General features: G+C 44.9%; 1 protein-coding gene across 4 annotated transcripts in view; it reads right to left on the bottom strand.

Annotated features, from left to right (window-relative positions):
• rbms3 (RNA binding motif, single stranded interacting protein) overlaps positions 1-21,447 on the bottom strand; it is a 236,651-nt gene that overhangs the window by 127,663 nt on the left and 87,541 nt on the right. For all 4 annotated transcript variants that reach the window (XM_068711238.1, XM_068711242.1, XM_068711239.1 and 1 more), the window contains one exon: positions 7,578-7,636. In XM_068711238.1, the coding sequence (XP_068567339.1) occupies positions 7,578-7,636 (59 nt within the window). The remainder of the gene's footprint in view (positions 1-7,577; positions 7,637-21,447) is intronic.

The raw sequence follows: 21,447 nt of genomic DNA, 5'->3' as shown, positions 1-21,447 counted from the left end.
CATACATACACATACACACACACACACACACACACACACACACACACACACACACCCTACACACACACTCAGGTTAGAATGTCAAACAACCCTGAATAGCAGCTCATTCTGGTGCCCATTGATGTGAAAATGCCACAAGCAGTATAAGCACTTTTTGACACAAAGAGCAGGTGCGGTCCTTTTCTTCCACACTTCTCTCTCACTCCACCTACAGAGCGTCTTAAAATAGTCGCACTCCCATCATTCCGACTATTCCGGGGAATTTGTACCGTTAGTATTCGTGCTGCGTGCCGTCTCGTGCCCCACCACATTACCCCCCCCCCCCCCCCCCTTTTGAGCGGCATGTTGTAATGAGCAACGCTATCACGTCAGGTACCTGAACGCGCCACCAGCGAGACGAGAGGACCGGGTAAATATTTGAACAAAAGCCGGATCGATGAAATCCGGCGCCCTCGTAGCACGGGCAGAATCTCCAGGTAGAGACGGACATTAAAAATCTAGACATAGCGTCCCATTCCCTCTATGCGGCGCTTTCCTTTTCCTGTGCATCTGTTAGTCATTCATGAGGAACGGCCTGGCCGCCCCCAGCTGGCCTTCCTCTTCATTGCAGTTATGATTAATGCCTTCCTTAACCAATCAAGGGTTGGATCATTAGTCAGGAGATGTGCACGGGGGCCGGGGCCTTGGCAGGTCAGTGGACGGCCGAATCCCTCACTGCGGTTTCCCCCTCGCCATCCACGGGTTAGGTCCAGGATAAGAGATGACTTGAGGTACGCCCCCCTCACCTTCCACCAGTGCCCTCTGAGGCATTTTGTCAACAAACAGGACAAAGAAGGGAGCCAATGACGAGAGAAGACGAGACCTCGGTGGTGACAAACATCTGCACCAGATAATCCCCAAGGGTCTGCCTGTACTTTGTCAAAGTTCGTTATGGAATTTTTCGGTCTCTGTTTTGATCAACAACGCTTCAGAAACGAAACAAATTTCTCCAATCTGCAACGAATCTGTGTGCAAAAAATGTTTTCGGGAAACCTTGGTCTATTTTGATCTGTGACTCTGCGGCCCCTGGGTTTCACCTCACCGCGACCTCCGCCGCACACACGCAGTCACTCAAAATACGCACACATGTACGGCCGACGACCGTGCTGCATCCAAGAACAGCACAGGAAGTGGAGGGGGGGTGTGTGTGTGTGTGTATGGGGGGGGAGGGGGCAAAAGGTCAGAGCTCAAGGAATGCAGCGCCTATGGCCCGGGCTGCTTCTATTTACGACAAACTTGGCCAATCAGATGCCTACTTGGTGGACGGCCAACTTGGAACTTACTGGAATGGAGACCGAGGGGGAAGGGTGTAGGGGAGGCAAGGGGGGGAGAGAGAAAAGGGATTTTTTTTTTTGTGCATCTGATGCTAACAAAGGCTGCGGGTGTTATGCAGTGAGGCTCCGCATGCTGAATCTGTCCAAATCAATGTGATTATCCCTCAGCTATTGCTAATTAGAGTCATTAATACGCAATGCAAAGCAGGAAAACGGCACGCGCTCCCTCTCCCGCGCTCCTCCGGCCGACTCTCGCCTCTTTCTGGAACGGGCTTTCAGGGAGCTGAGGCATTTGGAAAAGGTCCGCTGTTGGCCACATTTCAGTCGAGATTCTCATCTGCACATAATTCACTTTCAAAGGGCAGAGGGGGCGGCAAAGAGAATCCTTAATTGCGCCGGCACCGTGTACAACATAGACAAATGTTTATATCTCAGCCCTCTAATGAGAAACCAATAACGGATGCAAAAAGCACTCTCTGCCTTTTCTGCCTCCCCCCTCCACTCCCCCCCCCCCCCCCCCCCCCCTCCTTCCCACCCCAACCCAAATACACAGATACACATGGACGTGACAATGAAAAACAGGTCTTTTTGGAGAGCGTCACCTCATTCATCAATAGCCCTTATGCTCGGAGTCATGCGATACTCCACTCAGGCACTGATGCAGCAATAAATCTGTTTTTATAGAATGTAACATTGCCGATATTTCTCCATTAGGCTGATGCTCTGGTAAGGGCATTGGATGCTTCGCATTGTAATGGTCAAGCTTCTGACAGGCTGTTAAATTGCACCCAGTCCAGCTCGGCAAACAGTGATTCAGTATTCAAATGGCAAGGAGTTTTCAGGAACAGTATGCAAAGACGCTCTGCTGTAAATTCATTACAACTACATTTTTTTTTTTTTTTACAGACGGTTATTAAACCAAAGATATATTTCACTTTAATGTGTGCAACCGATTGTTTGGACACTTCAAACGTGATTGGACTTCGCTGAGACCAAATAGGAAGTTGGCCTGTTTCACATCAAGTCACCCACATAATAGAGTAAAGGCGACAGTGATTCTTTCAAGATGCGAGTTTATGTAATTCCCTTGTGAGTTTTTTAAACATCCTCATACAAAAATGGATGGCGAGTCACAGGGCGAAGAAAAGAAACAACAGCAAACTGCCGAACACACGGCAACCAGAGACTATCTTCTCATCTCATCTATCTCCCACCGATCAGTGCGGTAGTCGGTCGCGGCAGAGCGCCAGTCAGGCCGGTGAATCTCGACGCAGCCTTATCTCCCGGCGGCGGAGGGGGAAAACGGAGGTCTTTCAGAGGGCTGAGGTCATTTCCTCTGCCTCTGGGCTCTAGCAGGAAAAAACTAAAAGGTCTCCATTCGGTCGGCCCTGCTTTATTTCAAACGCAGCCGCTGCCTTTTAAGAGACCCTCGTGGGCACGGATGGTAAACGAGCGGTTTTGGGTTCCCCCGCAATCCATCTCTCTTTCCCTCTGTCTGTGATGCAAACACCCCCCCCCCCCCCCCCCCACAAATCTCTGCTGCATTTCTACAGTAACCGTGAAAGCGCAGGGAAGGATAATATAGACAGACAGTGTATGAGATCGAGGGAGAAAAGTAGAGACAAAATAGGAGAAGGAGGAGCGGTGTGAGAGTGCGGAGGAGCAATGAGAGCAAAACAGAGAGAGATGAAGAGCTGAATGCCTCCTCTTACCCAGTGCTCGACAGCCCTAAGGCCCTTTCACAACTTCCTGTTAGCATTTCTCTCTGAGCTGGGCTACATCCAAAGCATGTGTGCAAGCATGTGTGCGCATTTATCGGCATGCACAGTGTGTATGCGACTGTTGTGTACCCTTGCAAAAGTACAAATGTATGTGTGTGTGTGTGTGCCTGGAAGCCTGTATGTGTGTGTGCGTGTCATAGAGTAAGGCAGGGAGCGAGGGAGTGAGTCAGCGCTGGGAAGATATAGAGGCTTATTGAAAGGCCTGCGTGGTGCGGTGGTGGAGGAGAGCAGCCAGAAAAGGCAGACAGGCAGGCAGGCACACATGCTGTGATGTTAGGAAGAGGATTGATAGATCTGTTGCGCGGCCACTGCTGCTGCTGCAGGAGCCCAACACACCTCGGGCAGACGGATCCGGGGGGGGGTGTGCGTGCGGGGGTACGATCAGTCTTTGTGCGCCCTTAGTGATCGAGTGTGTGGGAGAGGTGTATTACATGGTCTTGGTGTGTCGTTTTTTTTTTTTTTTTTCTGTGACGTGGTACTTCAAACGCACTCGTTCACTGAGGGGGCAAACGTATAGATGGATGTATAGTGGGGAGAAAGCGTGTGTGTTCATGTTCGCGCGTGGGCGCCATTCGTGTATTGGCTCATGTTTAGGCGCACACTAAGATACGCATTTCCCTAACACCTGACCTGTAAGTACAGAGAGCGTCATCACTGTTTTTCTGCTTTTCAACACTCCCACGCTCACTATTCCATCTCACATATCATCAGCGGTCCGCCTTCCCATCATCTCTCTCACATTCAATTTCATCTTTTTATAGCCGTTTTTTATCGACCCGACAAGCAAAACGACGTCTGCTGTGGAAAGGCAGCCATCTACATTTAACATTTACGAACTTAAGTAAAGTGAAATAATTTCATACAAAGCACGAGGACCTTTTCAGACTTGACAGCATAAACATTCTAAACATTTGTATTTTCCCGTTGTATTGTTCGTTGATGCAGAAGCTGCCAGGAAGTTAACTTGGACCAAAGCTGTTGCCCTAGCAACAGAATGGCAAAAGGCCCGCGGGTACAGTGTGTATGTGAGGGCACACGAGTATACACATACGAATCCCTGCAGTCGCTATATAATGATTTTAGTTGTAGGTTCAAGTAAACAAGCTGTGGTGGCATCTAACTTGTAAACCTGTTCACTAGCTCTACAGTTTATGTCAATAATCTAACCACTGCTGTAAAGGGTCTCCCAAGAAATATCTACAACAACAACAACAAAGAAAGAATAGCCCATACTTCATTTGACATTTCTATTGTAACTAATGGACAAGTTAATACACCATTCATGTTACAAAAAGTGAAGTCTACCAGCGATGTGCACTGATACATATCTGATTGGCCAATGAAGCCAGATGGCATCATATTGCATTATGGGAAAAGTTGAGCCTATTCCAACATTTTTTCCAACATTTTTTTGCTGGGCAACCCTGCATTTGAGATGTGCAGCCCCGTATTGAAATGGATGAGTTTTTCATGCGGTGCTCATTAGAGGTGTGGAAACTTCTTGACTCTAAGATGCATTGCGATGCGAACGTGAGCTCTCGCTACTGACGGTAGCTGCTCTGTTTCATCAAAAAAAAACGTGCACGCGGGCTGAAATCCAACTGTGGTGGTGTTCTGTAGCGAGCTGATTGAAACCAAAGTCTGTTAGCTGCTAAGCTAATTCATGCAGTGTGAAATGCCTGAGGAATGCAGTGCCCTGCCACAGAGCTGCTATGTTAAAACCTTCTTTTTTGTAGATTACAGCACACTTCTAATGCACTGCAGAAGGATTCATGTTTTGTTTTAGCATGATTTATGTACTGTGGTGGGTCACACAAATACAGGTATTGAAAACATGCAGATTTTTATATTCCAGACTTATCTGAATAATGAGCAAGATCAGATTTACCTGATCGCTTGTGAAAAAGTAGGTGTGTGCAGTGATATAAAACATTGAGGATGTAATACATTGAGATGCCTCAGGAATCGTGAGGCCAGTCGGTATGAACACACATACCAGAGCAAAATACTATACTATAAAAATGTGGTAATATGTTTCAGAATGTATTTCACGATATGAAAAGTCAAACTAAACCAAAAGTTTTTGAATCAATAAAATGAAGGTGAGGGAAAATATCCCTAACTAAAAGTTAGTCAGCGAGTAGAAGATAGGATCCCCTCTTCTTTTTCTGACGGGCTGATTGCCGATCTTTCTCTGTGGCGGAGACGACTGGTCCTGACCTCTTCTCTATCCCATTCCTCTCACGTTGTTTATGGCGCCGCGCTCACTGAGCTGAACCACAACGCAAATAACACATGGGGGAGGCGAGGAGGTGGAGCAGGAGAGGAGAGCGGAGGAGAGGGATGCTCGCCCGTGTGACAACGGCGCGGCAGCGATAAGCCGCCGCTCTGACATTTAAACAAGTGTCAGGGTCGCCGAGGGTCAAATGACTGGAAACAATGCGTGACTACATCAGGGCGATGTGTCGGGTTTTCGCTTTGTTACCGGGAGCGCAGACGCACGCCGGCCCTCCAGGCTTCAATGCACCTGCGTGCCTCGTTAATGCTCTGATACCGGCTCACCTCTCACGAGATAGCGAGATACGTGAGGGGAGAGGTGCAGAGGTGTGGCGGCGGGAATGTTGTTTTCGCGCCGTTTCGCTTCTCCTTCAACATTTCTTGTCGAACGCTAAAGGACTGTATTTTTCTCTCCAAGGTTACTCAGTCCTTCTCCTCACACTCTTTGTAGACATGAATGCAGAGCAGAACCATCCTTTCCAGTCATAAAATACGTCTGCTTATGTTTGCTTTTTTGGCCTCTCTGCAGCGCTGCATTCCAGGAGGGTGACTTATGGGAAACATTGTCTCCCACACCACATAGTGCTAAGCCGAGCTGATTTTTAACTCAAGTCAAAGGCATAACCTGTGAGCGAGCACAGTGGACTTCTTTCATCGCAGAAACTGGAAGCGGTTTACCTCACCGTAGTCTCGCGATACCAGACTGGCTGAGCTCTCTGCCCCGCAAACGTCTGGGGATTTTTAGATGCAAACCTACGCCCCTTATATGTCCTAAATTCAACACATTCAACCGTTAATCGATACATGTGTGGGGACGCACCGTGATGCCATGTGGGGACAACACACTTTCTAAGTGTCTAAGTTGTGGCTCCAGAAGAGAGCCGGAGATTCTGGAGGACCCAGCGACCACAAGTCACATTCTGGAGACCTTTACCGGCTGGAGGACGGCTACGAGATTATTCTTATTTTTTAAACTCTGAACAGTAGCAGCAGCAGTGAGTGAACCATCTGTGTGTGTCTGTTAGCACGTTAGCAGAGCAGCTGTAGTAAGACCAGTTCTGTGGATGTGTTTCTGCTACGACAGGCTTAACAAACACACGACTCAAACTCAGTTTTAGCAACTAAACCAGGGAGACTGACTTAAAAGTCTAACCTTCCTCTACATTTTTGTTCCTAGCCTCAGCTCCCTCAACTCCTCTTTACTCCACCCTGTGCTGTGTCCTGCGACCTACAGATACATCCTTCATACTAACATGCATCCAGTCTCGTCTGTTATAGCCCGTAGGACTCGCAAAGAAAAGGACCAGTCAAGATAATCAACCTTTTTTCTCTCTCTCTCTATCCTCTAACAGGCTAGAGGTTATTTTCCTCAGCATTTTGACCCAGAGCATGCCTGGCAGGATAAACTCAGGTGTGGAGCAGGGTTAAGAAGGCAGCTTCACCTTGAAAGGCCACACTTCAGAGCCGGGAAACCACAAAAAGCAATTAAAAGTATTGATGGAACTTCAATAGCTCTTAAACAGTGCTGCCAGACACCTCGGGGCAAGTAGCACACTAATCTTTTTTTTTTCTTTTCTCATCTCGCTATCGCTTCGTTCTCTCCCTCTCTCTTTCTCTCCCTCTTTCTTCACTGAAGACTGGTCTTGATCATTACCGACTGATTGGTCACAAAAAGAAAAAAGCATGTGAAATGTATTTACAGCCAATGCGAGGCCGGCGGCTGAAGTGAAGACGGAGCCAAGACCCCGAGAAGGTGAGTGTGACAACGATAGTAAACAGTTAATAAAATCCCAGCTACCTTGTTAGCCCTCTAATTGGTCGAGTATGCGTGGATGTTCAAGCGTGTAAATGCGTGCAGTGTGCCTGCGTGCACAAGAAACGGGTTCAAAACGAGCCGCTAATGTCATCACTGTGAATGGACCTTTGACCAAAAACACACAAAAAGATGGTCTTCCATATCGCAAAACAGGAAATGGAAGAGGAGACAGGGAGGGGACATCTAAGAGCGGGTTGTTTACCCGAAGTCTTCCTGCAGCGTTGAGCCAGCTACTCGCTAAATCACTGATTTACGGTGCAAGGCTTCCTCGGCTGATGTCTAAATTTACGGCTCGGATTGCTGTTCACCGTGACAAGACACGGCCTTAAGAGTGATGGCTGGCACACTAAAACAAGGTGCGCGTACAAGACGGACAAAGTAATGACTTACCTTTGCACTGGTTGGTGTTTTTATCCAGGATGGCCTTGGTTGACACTATTTTTCCGTACCTGTAAAGACAGAGAAATGAAATTGAGTGTTTTTGACCTGCACACCTTTGACTCGGGGGGGGCAGTCCACTAAGAGTGCCGTCCCGTGGTTTAAGTAAATGTCTTATTTTACATACGCCGTGCCATTTAGTTGCAACTGGCAATTTGCGAAGTCGCACAAATGTCAAAAGCCATAGGAAAGAGAAATCACTTGAGGTTAATAACATTATGTTTATGGCTGACTTCAAATGAATGTGCAGCCCTCTGACATTTGAGCGAGTCACTGAACATTTTCAAAAGGTCTGAAAGCACACAAGCACAGCGAACGCTCTTAAAAGTTAAGTCGTTAGTGTACAGTACAACATATTCAGTTCAGATTTATTCCTTTCACACCTGAAAACTACACTGAACAAAAAGTCCAGTCAGCAGTGAGGCTACAGTAACACTCATTCATTCTACTGCACACTAATCTGGTTTGAAACCGTGTGGAGATCTTGTGGGTCACTTGTATTTTGGCAGTTTCTAAAAATAAACCAGACAACAAGCTTCAGATTTACTATAAATCTGAAAATTGGAGAAAGCCAGGTTCAAAATTCTTGTTTCATTTTGTTGACATATTAGAGTCAAAGGTTCTTGCAGATGGAATTTAAGATATCTCCTTGTACCACACCGTAAATCAAAAAAACTGCCATAAAAATCCATTTTCGCCATGTTTTTAGGAATAAAATGTTGTGTAAATCAGGCTATGAATGATATATGAACAAATCCCTCAGTGAAAACCGTCAGAATATAGATAGGAATGGAATTGGAGAGTGTGGTGTATGTAAGAGCTACTGAAGTGGAGATTTCTGTCTCAGAGTATGAGAAAAACTCATTTTGAGAAAAACGGCCTTCATAAGAACCGTATTGTAAAATTCCATACATTTTGTAGACACACGGTGGATAGAGTAAAAAAAAAAACTAACTATATCACCATGAACCTTCCCTCATTGATTACTTATATTACGTTAAATCATTTTCATATTACAAGTAAAGATTTGCAAATGTGAATTTTTGGTGGATTTAGGTGAAAACTGCAGACGCAAATAAACAATTTCTATTGTATGATAACTCCACAATAGATTCATCCTCTGACATTTAAACTTCCCATTGTATGACATTACCAATTCAGCCTTACATATGGAAGTATTCTTTCTGATGACGTGTATCTACATGTATTCATTTTGTATTTTGATATCTTTACAGCTGGAAGTTTGATTTGTATGAATGGTGGGAGGTGCTACTGGTGCCCTCTGATGGGTTGATTTATTTGTTAAGTATGTGGTATTGATGCCTATATCATTTTTGGTTTTTCAATTAAGTGAGTGTGCAACATTTTTGAATTATTTCACATAATAAGAAACAAAGCTGTGTAAGATGCAGTATTTGTCTGAAGCCCAACACAGAAGATGACATGGTTCACAAAAGACTATTATCATTACATCACTGCTGTAGTTCCCTGCAAAACTGAAAGGTGTTACACTCCTTTACTCCACAGTTCTGCATGCACAGTGGGTTGCTATGATTTTTTGGGGGGGGAATTGAAAGATTGACCTTACTGACTGACTGACAGTGAGTTATTCTATCTGCTTGTCTCAGCTAAAACTGCAACATTCTGCATTGTGTGCAGGGCGAGAAGCATTGTAGCACTGTCAGTACAGCATGTGTGCGTGTGTGTGTGCCAATCTGCATGTCTGCATTTACTGCATGTCTGTGTGTGTGTGTGTGTGTGTGTGTGTGTGTGTGTGTGTGACAGCGACTTCACTTGTACAATGAAACTTGCTTATGCGATGCATACATGTTTGTGTATAAATACATAAGTGAGAACAATTCCCTGTGTGGTGAACGCACATCACAGTGAGTGAGCAGAGGGGAAGGATGTTTGCTGTGTTCTCACACACACACACACACACACACACACACACACACACACACACACACACACACACACACACACACACACACACATTCTGTAGGGAAGAAGCAGTGGTGCATCCCGGCCCATATTTCACCAGCAGGGGATAATTGTGCCATTTCTCAACGAGTGGCGGAGACTCTATTTACTGCATGCTGCGGTGGGGTGGGTGGTGGATATGAACTGATGAGCTACTAGAGGAAAACTACCAGCTCTCACACACACAAATACATGTACCGTGTGAGTACACTCACACACTCACACACACAAATATGTACACACAGAGAGAGAGCACTCACCAATCAGTGAATTGTCTCTCTTCCTCAGATAAACAGGCCATTTTAGCTTTAGAGATCCATAATCTATGGCAACAGAACAGGACTAACGTGGGACGTTTGATCACATTGAGACGCTCTCAAGCTGAAGTACACAAGACCAACATGGAACAGTGAGTGCTGTGTGATTAGAGAGCATGCAGAGCTGGGTTAGCAACTGCAGTATTTCACAGTTTGTTGAGGAATAAACTGGAGAGGAATGACGAGTAAAAATTTGCGATTGATTATAATCTTTAACAATGGTTTATATAATTTTATAGCACAATAAAGCTAGACAACAACATTTTGTTTATGTCAAGGAGCTATTCATACGGTTTAATAGATACTGACAATCTAAAAAATGTGAGGTTTTAAAAAAAATATCTCAACTATCAGAACACATTTTAAAAAAAGTGTAGTAAAAGTGAAGATGAAAACCACTTCATTTTGAACCGAGCCAAAACACTGAAATACGATCATACAAGTTAATCACTAAATTATAAAGCAACAGGGATGTCACAATACCAGAAGTCGATACACCAGTGAAACTACTGTGAAGTTCTAGAATTCTCGATGCCCAATTTAAAACCAAGGTAAAAAAAAAAAAATACCACGTACTTCAACATACACTCATTTATTACCTTTTTTGTGAATTTATTGTTATTCCCAGAGGACCCGCCTCAAGTTTCAAGCAAAACCTACATTTTACAAGATCATGATCACCTTCACCCCAATACTCATTTTACTGAATAGAACTTGAATGCAGTAATCTAACTCAAGCTGCTGGCTCCGTTATGTAGTCAATCTGGACTGGTAGCGTGCTGCCCTACGGCTGCTAACAGCTGACGTTAACTCTCCTCCTGTCGATTTCAACACAGATTTGTTGTTTACCAAGAAGCATTACAGGGGACGGCGGGACACCGTTAGTCAGAGCTTTATTCGCAGTACCTATTGTACCTGCGGAACTGTAGAAAAACGAGTAGCGTCACGTTTTAAGAATTCTGGCTTCGCCTTGGTGCCGAAGTATAGCTTCTTGTCACATCCAACAAGTTTTAATGTATATGTTAATGTGATAACTAAACCACAGAACTTCCATCACAATATTGATATTGATCAGAATGATTTATTCCCAGCTCTACATGCCAGCCACTGAGCTAGCTAGTATGCTTGTCCCTGTATGCATATCTGTCTAATTGCACACAGGTGTGCCCCTGCTTCAGAACCTAAGTGAAAAAATGTTGTATGCTTTCAGTCTGGGAAGCAGTTAAAAAGCTCAGTGCTTTTGGCACAAAATTGGGGGAAAGTTCTCATTAAAACTTTGTTTGGACTCTGGGGAAGCAGAGAGACAGTAGCTTTCCAATGCCAACTCATCACTGCTAGCCTCATTAAATGTTAAAGATGGCTCATCAATGCATCCTTTCAGTGGTCCAAATGCACACCGCAAAGACACTGCGGCGAGATGAAAAGGCGAGGTGGAAGGAGCCAGCTCCCTGCCTGTATAATGGAGGCATACTGGAGATGGATGGAGAACGGGATCAGCCTGTTCATGTATGTGGCTCGTGTGTGTATGTGTGTGTGTGTGTGTGTTTGTGTGGCTGCGGACGACCCTGCCGGTGGCTCCTTCGCCTCTCTGCCAGGCAGGCCTGGGGAGGCTTTGATGTGACAGAGGCAGTCCCTGTGAAGCACAGGTTTAACACTGTGATGCTGTGGCCGGGGATGCAGAGCCTGTCTCCACTAATCCTATTTCAATCACTCTCGCTGCCTCTTATCTCTGACTCCGTTGGCCCTCGGCCCTCCCTCCTCCTCACAAATCTCATCCTCTCTCTCTCTCGCTCTCTGAAGGCCTCTTTACCATCCTCTCCACTTCTCCTTCCTGCTCTGTATCCTTCATTTCTCTCCTTTTGTCACTCTCTTCCTCCTCCCTCCTAATAGGAATCCCATGGCAATCATTCTGATGCAACATTGGATCAACCCCGAGAAAAGAAGACGCCAGAAATGAAACCGCCGGTAAAAAAAAAAAATACAGAGGCTTTATGAGCTATTTTAGGCCGATGAAAATGTACAAATTGCAGTGGATGTAAAACATGTCATTCGTTTGACAGCTGTCTGGGCAGCGAGATGCGATAAAACTGAAGCTGAGCCGAAAGCTCAGCCGCGTTTTTTAAGAGGGCAGCTGCATGCACGCGAGTGACATCCCGGCGCTTTTCTCTCACTCTCTCTCGCTGGATGAAACGATCCAGGCCTATTTCATTTCCGTCATCAGAGCTGGGAAAGTGAAGTGGCTCTTTGCTGTATGTGGGCAGAGAGAGAGAGAGAGAGAGAGAGAGAGAGAGAGAGAGAGAGAGAGAGAGAGAGAGAGAGAGAGAGAGAGAGAGAGAGAGAGAACCGCAGTACGTCACTGTGGTGTACACAGGAAGGCATATAGTGCTGGAAAGGGTAGATGGACCACCCAAGAGTTGTGTTGACACCTTGCTCTCAGCCTTTGGACACACTCTCCGAAAGGTTTGTGTGTCATTAAACTACACAGCAAAGCCTCGAACGGTCGGTAGATGAAACCCGAACGAGGATCTAAGACCATCTGTGCTCTCCGAAAGGTCTTTGTATATACGCCTGTACGTCTGTGCGCGCTCGCAAATGTGCCGTATCTGCATGTGACAGTCCATCTGTGCCTGCAGATGGAGACTGGAATATAGTGTGTATATATATATATATATATATATATATATATATATATATATATATATATATATATATATATATATATATACACACACACACACACACACACACCATTGGAGTTACCACTCTTTGAGGGTTAGGCTTTACTGTGTTCAGCTGAATTGTATAAAAAGGCAGAAAACTCTGCTTCGGGCCTCTTCGGCACCTCTGAAGCACCTGTGCTAGGGGAGTGTGAGGCAGGTGCAAAAAAGGCAGACCCTGGAGAACAATAACTTCAAATCCTCACCTCTTGTAGGCCTTTTACGCTAAATAATTAGCAGAGTGTAGATGGTGTACGCTGAAATGAAGAAGAGGCTGCTGCACTGAGAGGTCTACTCGTGCAGGAGCAGGTGCAGCAGACACCCACCATCCAGACTTACTGTTTGCTCCGTGCTGCAAATATTATCCAGAGAGGTTTCATAGGTGTGAGAAGAATATTGTCTCATTGAATGAGTAATGGTAACACCAGTGCCTTTTGTAGCACACAGCAGCATTCAAATATGTGTTTTTCTACCAATTATTTCAGGCGGTGACGACCATTACCCCAATTCCAGCTGACGAAACGGTGATAGTAAGTTTGTAGGATGAAGTCTTGTCGTTTAAGCCGTCAACTGTGTGACAAAATGCTTTCAATCTCTTTGATTTAACAGATTACAGTTTGTGTTTTCTTGTTGTTAGATTTGGAATAGGACTAGCCAAATGATAGTAGGAAGTAGGTAGAACAAGCATTTTGTTGACTCCAATCATAAGTAAAAGTATTTGCACACATAGAGAGAATTCCACCTATTCTTTTAACACTCGAGACACCCTTCGATTTCATGGAATGTGTTTTATCATTTTGTCAAGTCTTTGATGCGCATGCAAGAGACAGGTGTCACTGTGGCAGACGCACAGAGAGGACGGAGCAGAGGAGAAAAAGATGGAATAGAAACATGACTTCTTTATACTTTTATATCAAAGATAAAAAATAAATAAAATAAGGAGAAACAGGATGTAAGAAGGAGCGAAACATAAGGATGACAGACAAAAATGGAAAATCTAAGACAGACAGCGCGTACAAACAGTCAGGCGTTCACCCGATCTGAGTGAAGACGAAGAAGAAAGAGAGAGAACGAGTATGTTGAGTGAATTTTAATGTTTGCGTTGGTACTAAACATATTTGCGTGCGCGCCTCGTCACTGAGAATCAGGAGGAATCATCTGGCTTTATGAAAGGCAGCGTCCCCCCGTCTTAACCCGGCTACCGTGTCCCACAGCTCTGTGGCTCAAACAGAGGTCCGGTCCCCGTCCACCGGGCTCCTTTATGGGTCGACATATTAAACAGATGTTTTTGTAAAATGTTGTTGCAGTTGCTATGCGACTATTGGAAATCTGTATTGCTGCAGCTAACCTTAAGCCTCAAATATATGTTTCTAAATGTTTTTTAAATTTATTTTTTATTAAGGAGGCCCATTAGTTGGTGCCATAGCAACCAGCGAGTCTTCCCGGGGCCTGTTTTGCACTGTTGGAGCTTGAGACACGCTGATCTGAGGGCAGAGATATACAACAAAACAAAAAAAACTGATTTTCTAAACTCTAAATGAAATTACTGCATGTGTTCACAACTGTTTACTTGTCGTAATGCAGAAAGAGCAGCACAGCATACCGAGCATTCGTAAACGAGGAACATTTCTCTGGTGGCTGATATGTGAACGTACAACGAAGAGAAAAAACAAGTCAGGAATTCAGAAAGAGACAAAAGAGACAGAGAGATGAATAAGATGACAGAGACAGGTTGGTGGTAGTGGCCTTTATCTTCATCCCAGCATGGAACTGCATGGAGACTATGACACGCCTCAGCAAAGTGAGTCCAAAGTCGACCCCGCACTTAAGCGCGATACTTCTGGAAAAGTATTCCATATTTGTGTTAAAGCATAACTGTGTCTAAATTAAAGAGCCTTTAGCTTCTACAGAATTCAGACAGGCTCACGACCGCGTTACGGACTCTCAGCCCAATGCGCTCCAGGTTTTTGGGAATTCTGTATGAATGTTTGATGCTGTTAAAGACGCAGTGTGTAGGATTTAGCGGCATCTAGTGGTGAGGTTGCCGGTTGCAACCAACTGAATACTCTTCTGCTCACTCCTCCCTTTCACAAGAGCGTCAGAGAACTATACGGTGGCTTTAAAACAAATAAAAACGCGAAAGGCTCCCGCTAGAGCCAGGGTTTGGTTTGTCCGTTCAGGGCTACTGTAGAAACATGGCGGTGCAACATGGCGGACCCAGTGAAGAGGACCATTTTAAGGGAACAAGAACATAACGAACACCAATGGCTGCATGGCTATTAAAAGTGTTGACTACCAATGGGCCGATCAAAAATGCTTGTGTTTGTAACGCTCATTTTAAAACTCAAACCTCTGAGTCTATGTGATGGTATTTGAGGATCTGTAGCTGACCAAAGATAACATAGTTGTAAGCATTTAGTGACACTCTAGGTTTCTCCATCAAATATACATATACATATACATGTGTATATATGTGCCACTAAATATTGGGCCACCTGCTAATGTATTCTACTCACTCACTAACAGCACACAGATGTGGAAAGTCTATTTGTTGAGGTTGCATGTGCGATCTTTACTGATTAATGCCCTCGCATAGCTTGACAAGCGATTGTAATCTGCCGCACTTCAGTTGCCAAAACTGCGTGCGCACAATTACGTTTCATTGCTTAAAAATGTCTATAAAGGTATAAATATCAAAACATTGTGCTGGCAAGCATGAGCGGCAATAAATCAAAAAGCTTCAACAAATTGGATAATTCCTTTTCTGGATTTAGCACTCTATCTTTTTCTTGGCAGAATTTCATCATGTTTTTTTTAGGTGCTGGGGTTCCCCCGTGTTTTGTCGGCGGGTTTGTGGTAAACTGCCAAAATGTTTACTTTCAAACCTTTAACGTCTCTAAATGTGGGAAGCATCTTCCGACCTGAGCCGGTTGCTTTCTCTTCTTATTCCCTCTACTTAAACAAATGCTACTGTTAATGGGGTTAAAAAAAAACACGGTGGTCACACTGCAGAACATCTAGTATATTTGGGCATCATATATACAATCTGGTAGACTAAAACAACACGATCCCGCACAGCTTGAAGTGCCTTTATTTCAAACAGATTGAAGCGGCTGCAGTACTTTGGCCGGCGTGTCATCGCACCCGTCTGTTGGAGTTGGCTGTGGTCTCCCTCTGTGGTCATTAGTTGTCATCAACTATTCAGATTTCAATTTTTCCTTATTTCCCCGCTGATGTGATTTCTTTTCATGAACATTCATTTCACCTGGCAATGGTGAAATGGATGACAAGTTGATTAGAACCATTCTAACTTTCCCACCTCCCTACATAATAGGAACAGATTATAGCTGCAAGCAGCATCACGGCCACCGGGCTGCAGACAGGCAATTTATAAAAGGAAAGGAAGGTGATTTAAAAGTTTTAGCATGTGTTCAGAATTCACTGTTGGAGCGTTAAACTTAAAACAATTTATCTTCGCATTAAGGGATTTTCAATAAAAGAATTCAGATAGCCTCCATCAGCTGAAGTGTTCCCACAATTTAGTTGATGTCACTTTAGAAGAAACTGGATCAATCTGCTAAAGTTGGGCTATTTGTATTCCTTTGAATGTATTCCGTTTATACCGTGCTGTGTAACTTTCTCATGAATAACCAATAACCCGTTCTTTTTCTATTATCAAATCAATACAAAACTCTACATTTTGCCAGCATTATACATTACAAGATTAATTGAACTAATTTACCGCACTTCCCCACATAATACAGAATGTATTGGATTTAATAAGAAAGCCAACACAAAAGTACCCCCCCAAAAAAATGTTTTTGTTCAGGGGAGTTATAGTAAAGAGAAGGAAAAAGAAAGAAACACATTTGTAACTGGCGACTCCAGTCTTCACAGTAGTGAGTCATCAACTAAAGTGTGAACACAGTTCAAAACAACACGCCAGTGCTGAAACTCTGGTATGAAGCCAGCAGTGCCACAAACAAAAAGAACTTTGATTTTTCTCAAAGGGTCGAACTTGTTTTCCAACACAGCGCTGTGATGAAATGCCAGCACATCTACTGAAACTCACTACTTGTCTGCAAGCATGAAAGACCACCTTTGGAGATAAACAACTTTAAACTGGTTTAGATTAGATATGGATATGGATCAGCATGAAGTGCTAACAAAAAACATTTCATTTAATTTGGAATATAAAAAACAAAGTGACATGATGCAGTTTCATGGGGAGATTGTGAGTCAGACTTTTTCTTGGTTGAGAGCAGAGACTTCCTGGGGTTTACACTGGTTGCCTGGTAACCTTTCAGTGACGGCAAGACTGGGGTTGCAGAATTTAGGGAAATATTCAAGGCGGAAACTTCCCATGGGAATTTATGTGAATCAACCGAAAATAGAAAATGTAAATATAGGGACAATTTGTTCATGCTGTATTTACCATGTCATAGGCAGAAACAAACCTTTTTACCAATTCACAGGCAGACACAATCCCTTAATCTGTCAAATACATAAAATGTTAAAAGTTCTTCGTTCATTTATTGTCTCTGTGTTTTTGTCTTATACTTGAAATATTTTAAAGATGAGTGATGGTGTTTTCTTTTATAAACTCAGGCATAAGGATATTGGATGTTTTTTTATAGGATACTGTGAGACAGGCAGGAGAGATGTTCACCACAGAGACACGATGCCGTCAGACTGGGCCTGGGAGAGGGCACTACAGATGGGTAGTGTGTGTGTGTGTGTGTGTGTGTGTGTGTGTGTGTGTGTGTGTGTGTGTGTGTGTGTGTGTTAACCAAGAGCGTGCATCGAGAAAAGACAAGACAAACTGTAAGTGACGGCGGGAAGCATTAGCCTGTTGTTCTGAGTGTAGCTAGTTACAATCTCTCTCTCACACACACACACACACACACACACACACACACACACACACACACACTAGTCTTCTTTGGAGCCAGCCTTGCAGAATAGCCCCGGTTTGTTTGGAAGTGTCCAACTTGTCAAACCCTCATGCCATGCACTGCTGTCTGACACGCACAAATGAACACATCTCATCTGTGCTGGTGCTGCTTCTGCTTTCAAGCTACTGCTTCAAATGAAAGGGAAAGTTAGTAGTGGGGAGTGGGGGGGGTAGAGACAGTCAGAGAGTCCAGAGATCTCAGGTTTTGTCCCCTTCATCAATCAGTCTTGTTGTATTGGGGTCTCTGTCGCCTCTATTGGAACTTAAAAACTGTCCTCTGATGTTCTCTGAGGGGGGGAGTGGGGGCACAGAAGACCGACTTGTTACAACGCCATCGTTTTTGGTGATAGTACCTGGAGGCAAACTGAGGTGAAATGCAGTGAAGTGTCTGGGAGACTTGACTGTGTGTGTGTTGTGTGTGAATCCAAGCCCTCAAGTCATACTAAAAAAGCAAAATAACAAAACAAATTCTGCTCAAGAAAATTACTGTGAGAGCATAAGCTGTTAACAGAGTCAGCTTCAATGCAAAAGTGGAAGAGAAGGTTCTTTCCAGCCTCTAAATAGGCAAACTGTCTACATGTCATGTATACAGTAATGGGGGGGATAAATAATTCAAAAAACTAGCCTCAGGCCAAATCAGCTTCTTCGCTCACCCTTGCTCTGAAATCGATGTTTGGGGAGGAACAGGGCAGTGCATTTAAGTCAGCTGTAGCAAAGAAGTGGAGAGATTAACATAATGAAGAGATGTGAGGGAGCAGATGAGAGAGAGAGAGGGAGGAGGGAACATGGAGGGAGAGCGTAACAGAAGAGAACACCGAGATAGAAAAAAAAAAAGCAGTGAGAGAGAGCGAGAAAGGCGTTCACACATAGAAAGAGCGGGTAGGGAGAGTTCCAGGAACAGCAGATGCTTCCACTCAGCATGGAGCTGGAGCTGTAGGAGTAGTTTAGTTTGGGCATTCCTGTGGCCGTCTCGCTACTTTTCAGAGGTTAAGCACCGCTATCTCTTTATGCAACGGGTGACGCACAACTCGACAGCATGGTTGACCAGAGTAGGGTGTGTTAGGGGTGGGGGGGAGCAGAAGGTGGGGAGACATATTAAGCGAAAGAGAAATACACGACCCATTGAGGGAAAAGAAGCAACACGCTGTTTGGATTAGAACCAATACTGGATTTTTTGGAGACCAAGATCTGATAATGCTGATATTCCTTTTTAACATAAACACATACAGAAACATTTTTTCTCTAAGCTTCAATTATTAAAGAGCAGCTTCACATCATGCTGAAAGGCAGCGGTTTATTGTCCTCTGGCTGAGGTCTGAGGTGTGCTCTGTTGAGCCTTATGACCACACTCAACAGTGATGTCACAGTGTACCGACACACCCTAGGAGTACACTTCTACCTCACTGCAGCAAGGTGACAAGTTAAACCAGTGGATATCAGCAAAACATGATTTTCATGGGGGTGTTGGGTTGCTCTTTGAGGAGGTGTGACCGAAATATGAACTTAAACATAACACTAAAAGCAATCAGCTACCAGCGGCCATAAAACAGTAGTGGGTGGTTCATCTAAGGAACATTACATGTTTTGTTTTTATCTTGGTATTTTTTTGTAATGCTAATTCCTTTTACTAATCGGCTTTCATATGTACGGAAATCCCAAAAATGTGATGTGCTACAACGGGCAGATAATACTTGGCAATGCAGATGCAGTTGCACTGGTGGAAGGGTTGATGGAAAAGCCGGGCTTTGATAATGGACTGGAGAGTTTTCCCTCATAATTCTGCTTCCCCTGTCAGTTTTTTGAAACAGAGCCATGGGACATGCCGGGCTCTCTGATGGCTAGGCAGCTAATGTCAACGCTGGACCTCAGAGAGTCATTAGGGATAATGTGGCGCTGCTGAGTGCCCGGGCCTCTGCTCCATAAAAACAGGTGGTCCCAGGGTCACCCCTCCCTTCTCTTCCCCTCACCACCTCTACTTAGCATACCTTATGGCTCCCCCCCCTCCCCTCCCCTCCATCGTTCCCCCAGCACACACGGGAAAGGTTATTTGGACAATTGGCGGTGATTAGCTCTTGATTTGGCTCACTCTGTTCGTTTGATCAGGCCGTGGCATGGGAGCGAGAAAGCCAGTGCGACTGAGGGGCGCAGCTGCGGTTTGGCCGTGACTGATATTGGGTGAGGAGAACCAGAAGGAGAAGGAGGGGAAGGGAGGAAGCAGATGAGGAGGAGGTAGGGCTGAAGAGGAAGAAGAAGAGGAGGAGGAGCGAGTAGTTGGGGGTGGGGGGGGGTTTAGGGACCTCAAAGGTCCTTTGCTTTCTTGTGCAGTTTGAGTTATGGGTTTGGGCTGCTGGCAGAGAAAAAGTGAACTGCTTTGTCCCTGTTATTCCAGGTGTGAGCCCTCATAAAGAAAGAAAAAAAAGAAAGAAATCCCTCTTGTTCTTCCTTTCAACCTTTCATCCAACAACCTGCTTCCATCCTCTCTGTGCTTCTCCTGGGTGGTGGATTGCAAACAAGCAAAGTGTGGGTGCTGCTTGATAGCTGGCCGGTGAACCGGGTTGTAAAGTCTGCTTTGCCCTGAAGTGTTTGGGGGGCTGTGTTGGCTGCACTGATCTTCGGGTTGGAATGGGGTTGGTGTTGGGTTTAGGGTTGGCCCGGCGCCTCAACCTGGCTGGTCCAGCCAAGGAATTTTTCTCACAGTAACGGCTGCTCTATCCATCCATCCATCCATCCTTCCACTCATACAGCCAGCCAGGCAAGTGGGAAGGCCTCTCACTATATGGGTGTTTAGCCAACAACTCCCCACTCCACTCCTTTGGCCTCTCCTCCACACCCATATATCAGGCTGACGGCTGCCGAGAACCCGACATCCAGCCAGCTGAATAAAACAGAGATTAAGCCCCAGCCCAAATCCATTTAATTACTTGTTCAACGGCTCTCGGCCGCGCAACCCCGACCACTGTGAGAACTTTGGTGTTCTTCGGTCTTTACTTCTTGACCTCAGGGTAGTTGAAGGAGGTGGCTGGTCTCAAAGAAATCTTTGGCCTCGGTAACTCAAATGATCGCATTTTCAGTTGTTCTGAACGGCATGTTTTTTTGTGTCTGCTATTAAAGCCTTGGTTACCAAGGGGTGTGTAAGGCTGGGGATGCAGGCCAGCTGGACCAGTCTGTATTAACAATGACATGATACCACATCTGCAGACACATCTGCAGGTCAGCATCACCTAATGCTTTTTTTTTGTTTCAGCAATGTCTTCAATGATAGAGATCTTTAAATTGAGTAATAAGTATATTACTTATTGATGAAATAATATACAATCAACGTTGACCAAAATGAGTAAATGGTTAACAGACAAGATTTGATGTATTTTTTTTTTTTTGAATGTAGAGATTAAAACTTCAGCATTTCTGTATTCTAAGTGAGAGCTGTGAACTTTGGGAGGCATTGATGAGGGTTACTGAGAATGTGACAGGATTTTGGCAACGAACTATTGGAGTTCACATCGACGGGGTTAAAACCACAGTAGACGGCATTCATTTTTTTGGCACCTCTCAGGCGGTGTGCAACAGCCTCCAATCAGCAGCTACGATATGGCCCGTTGTCAAGAATTCATCAGCTTGGCGGCAGCATGTTTGCTTTTGAGATAGCGTTGAACCAGGGCAGCAAGAGCTGCTTTTCAATGAGTTTACACAACAAAACCAGGCCCCACAACCCTCTTTGGGGGAGGGGGCTGATGGGACCGAGGGCCAGGAGGGGAGGCGCTGGGTGCTGGAGGAGGACTGGGCATCTGGGGCAAAACCTGAGGGGGAACCCAGGGTGCTGCAGACTGCAGAACAGTCGCATGACCTTTTCT

Source organism: Cebidichthys violaceus, unplaced genomic scaffold (assembly GCF_023349555.1).
Source record: "Cebidichthys violaceus isolate CVI_PGR_0920_01 unplaced genomic scaffold, fCebVio1.0.p SCAF_16, whole genome shotgun sequence".
In the NCBI taxonomy this organism is placed as follows: Eukaryota; Metazoa; Chordata; class Actinopteri; order Perciformes; family Stichaeidae; genus Cebidichthys; species Cebidichthys violaceus.
This window is presented reverse-complemented; position numbering and strand designations above follow the sequence as displayed.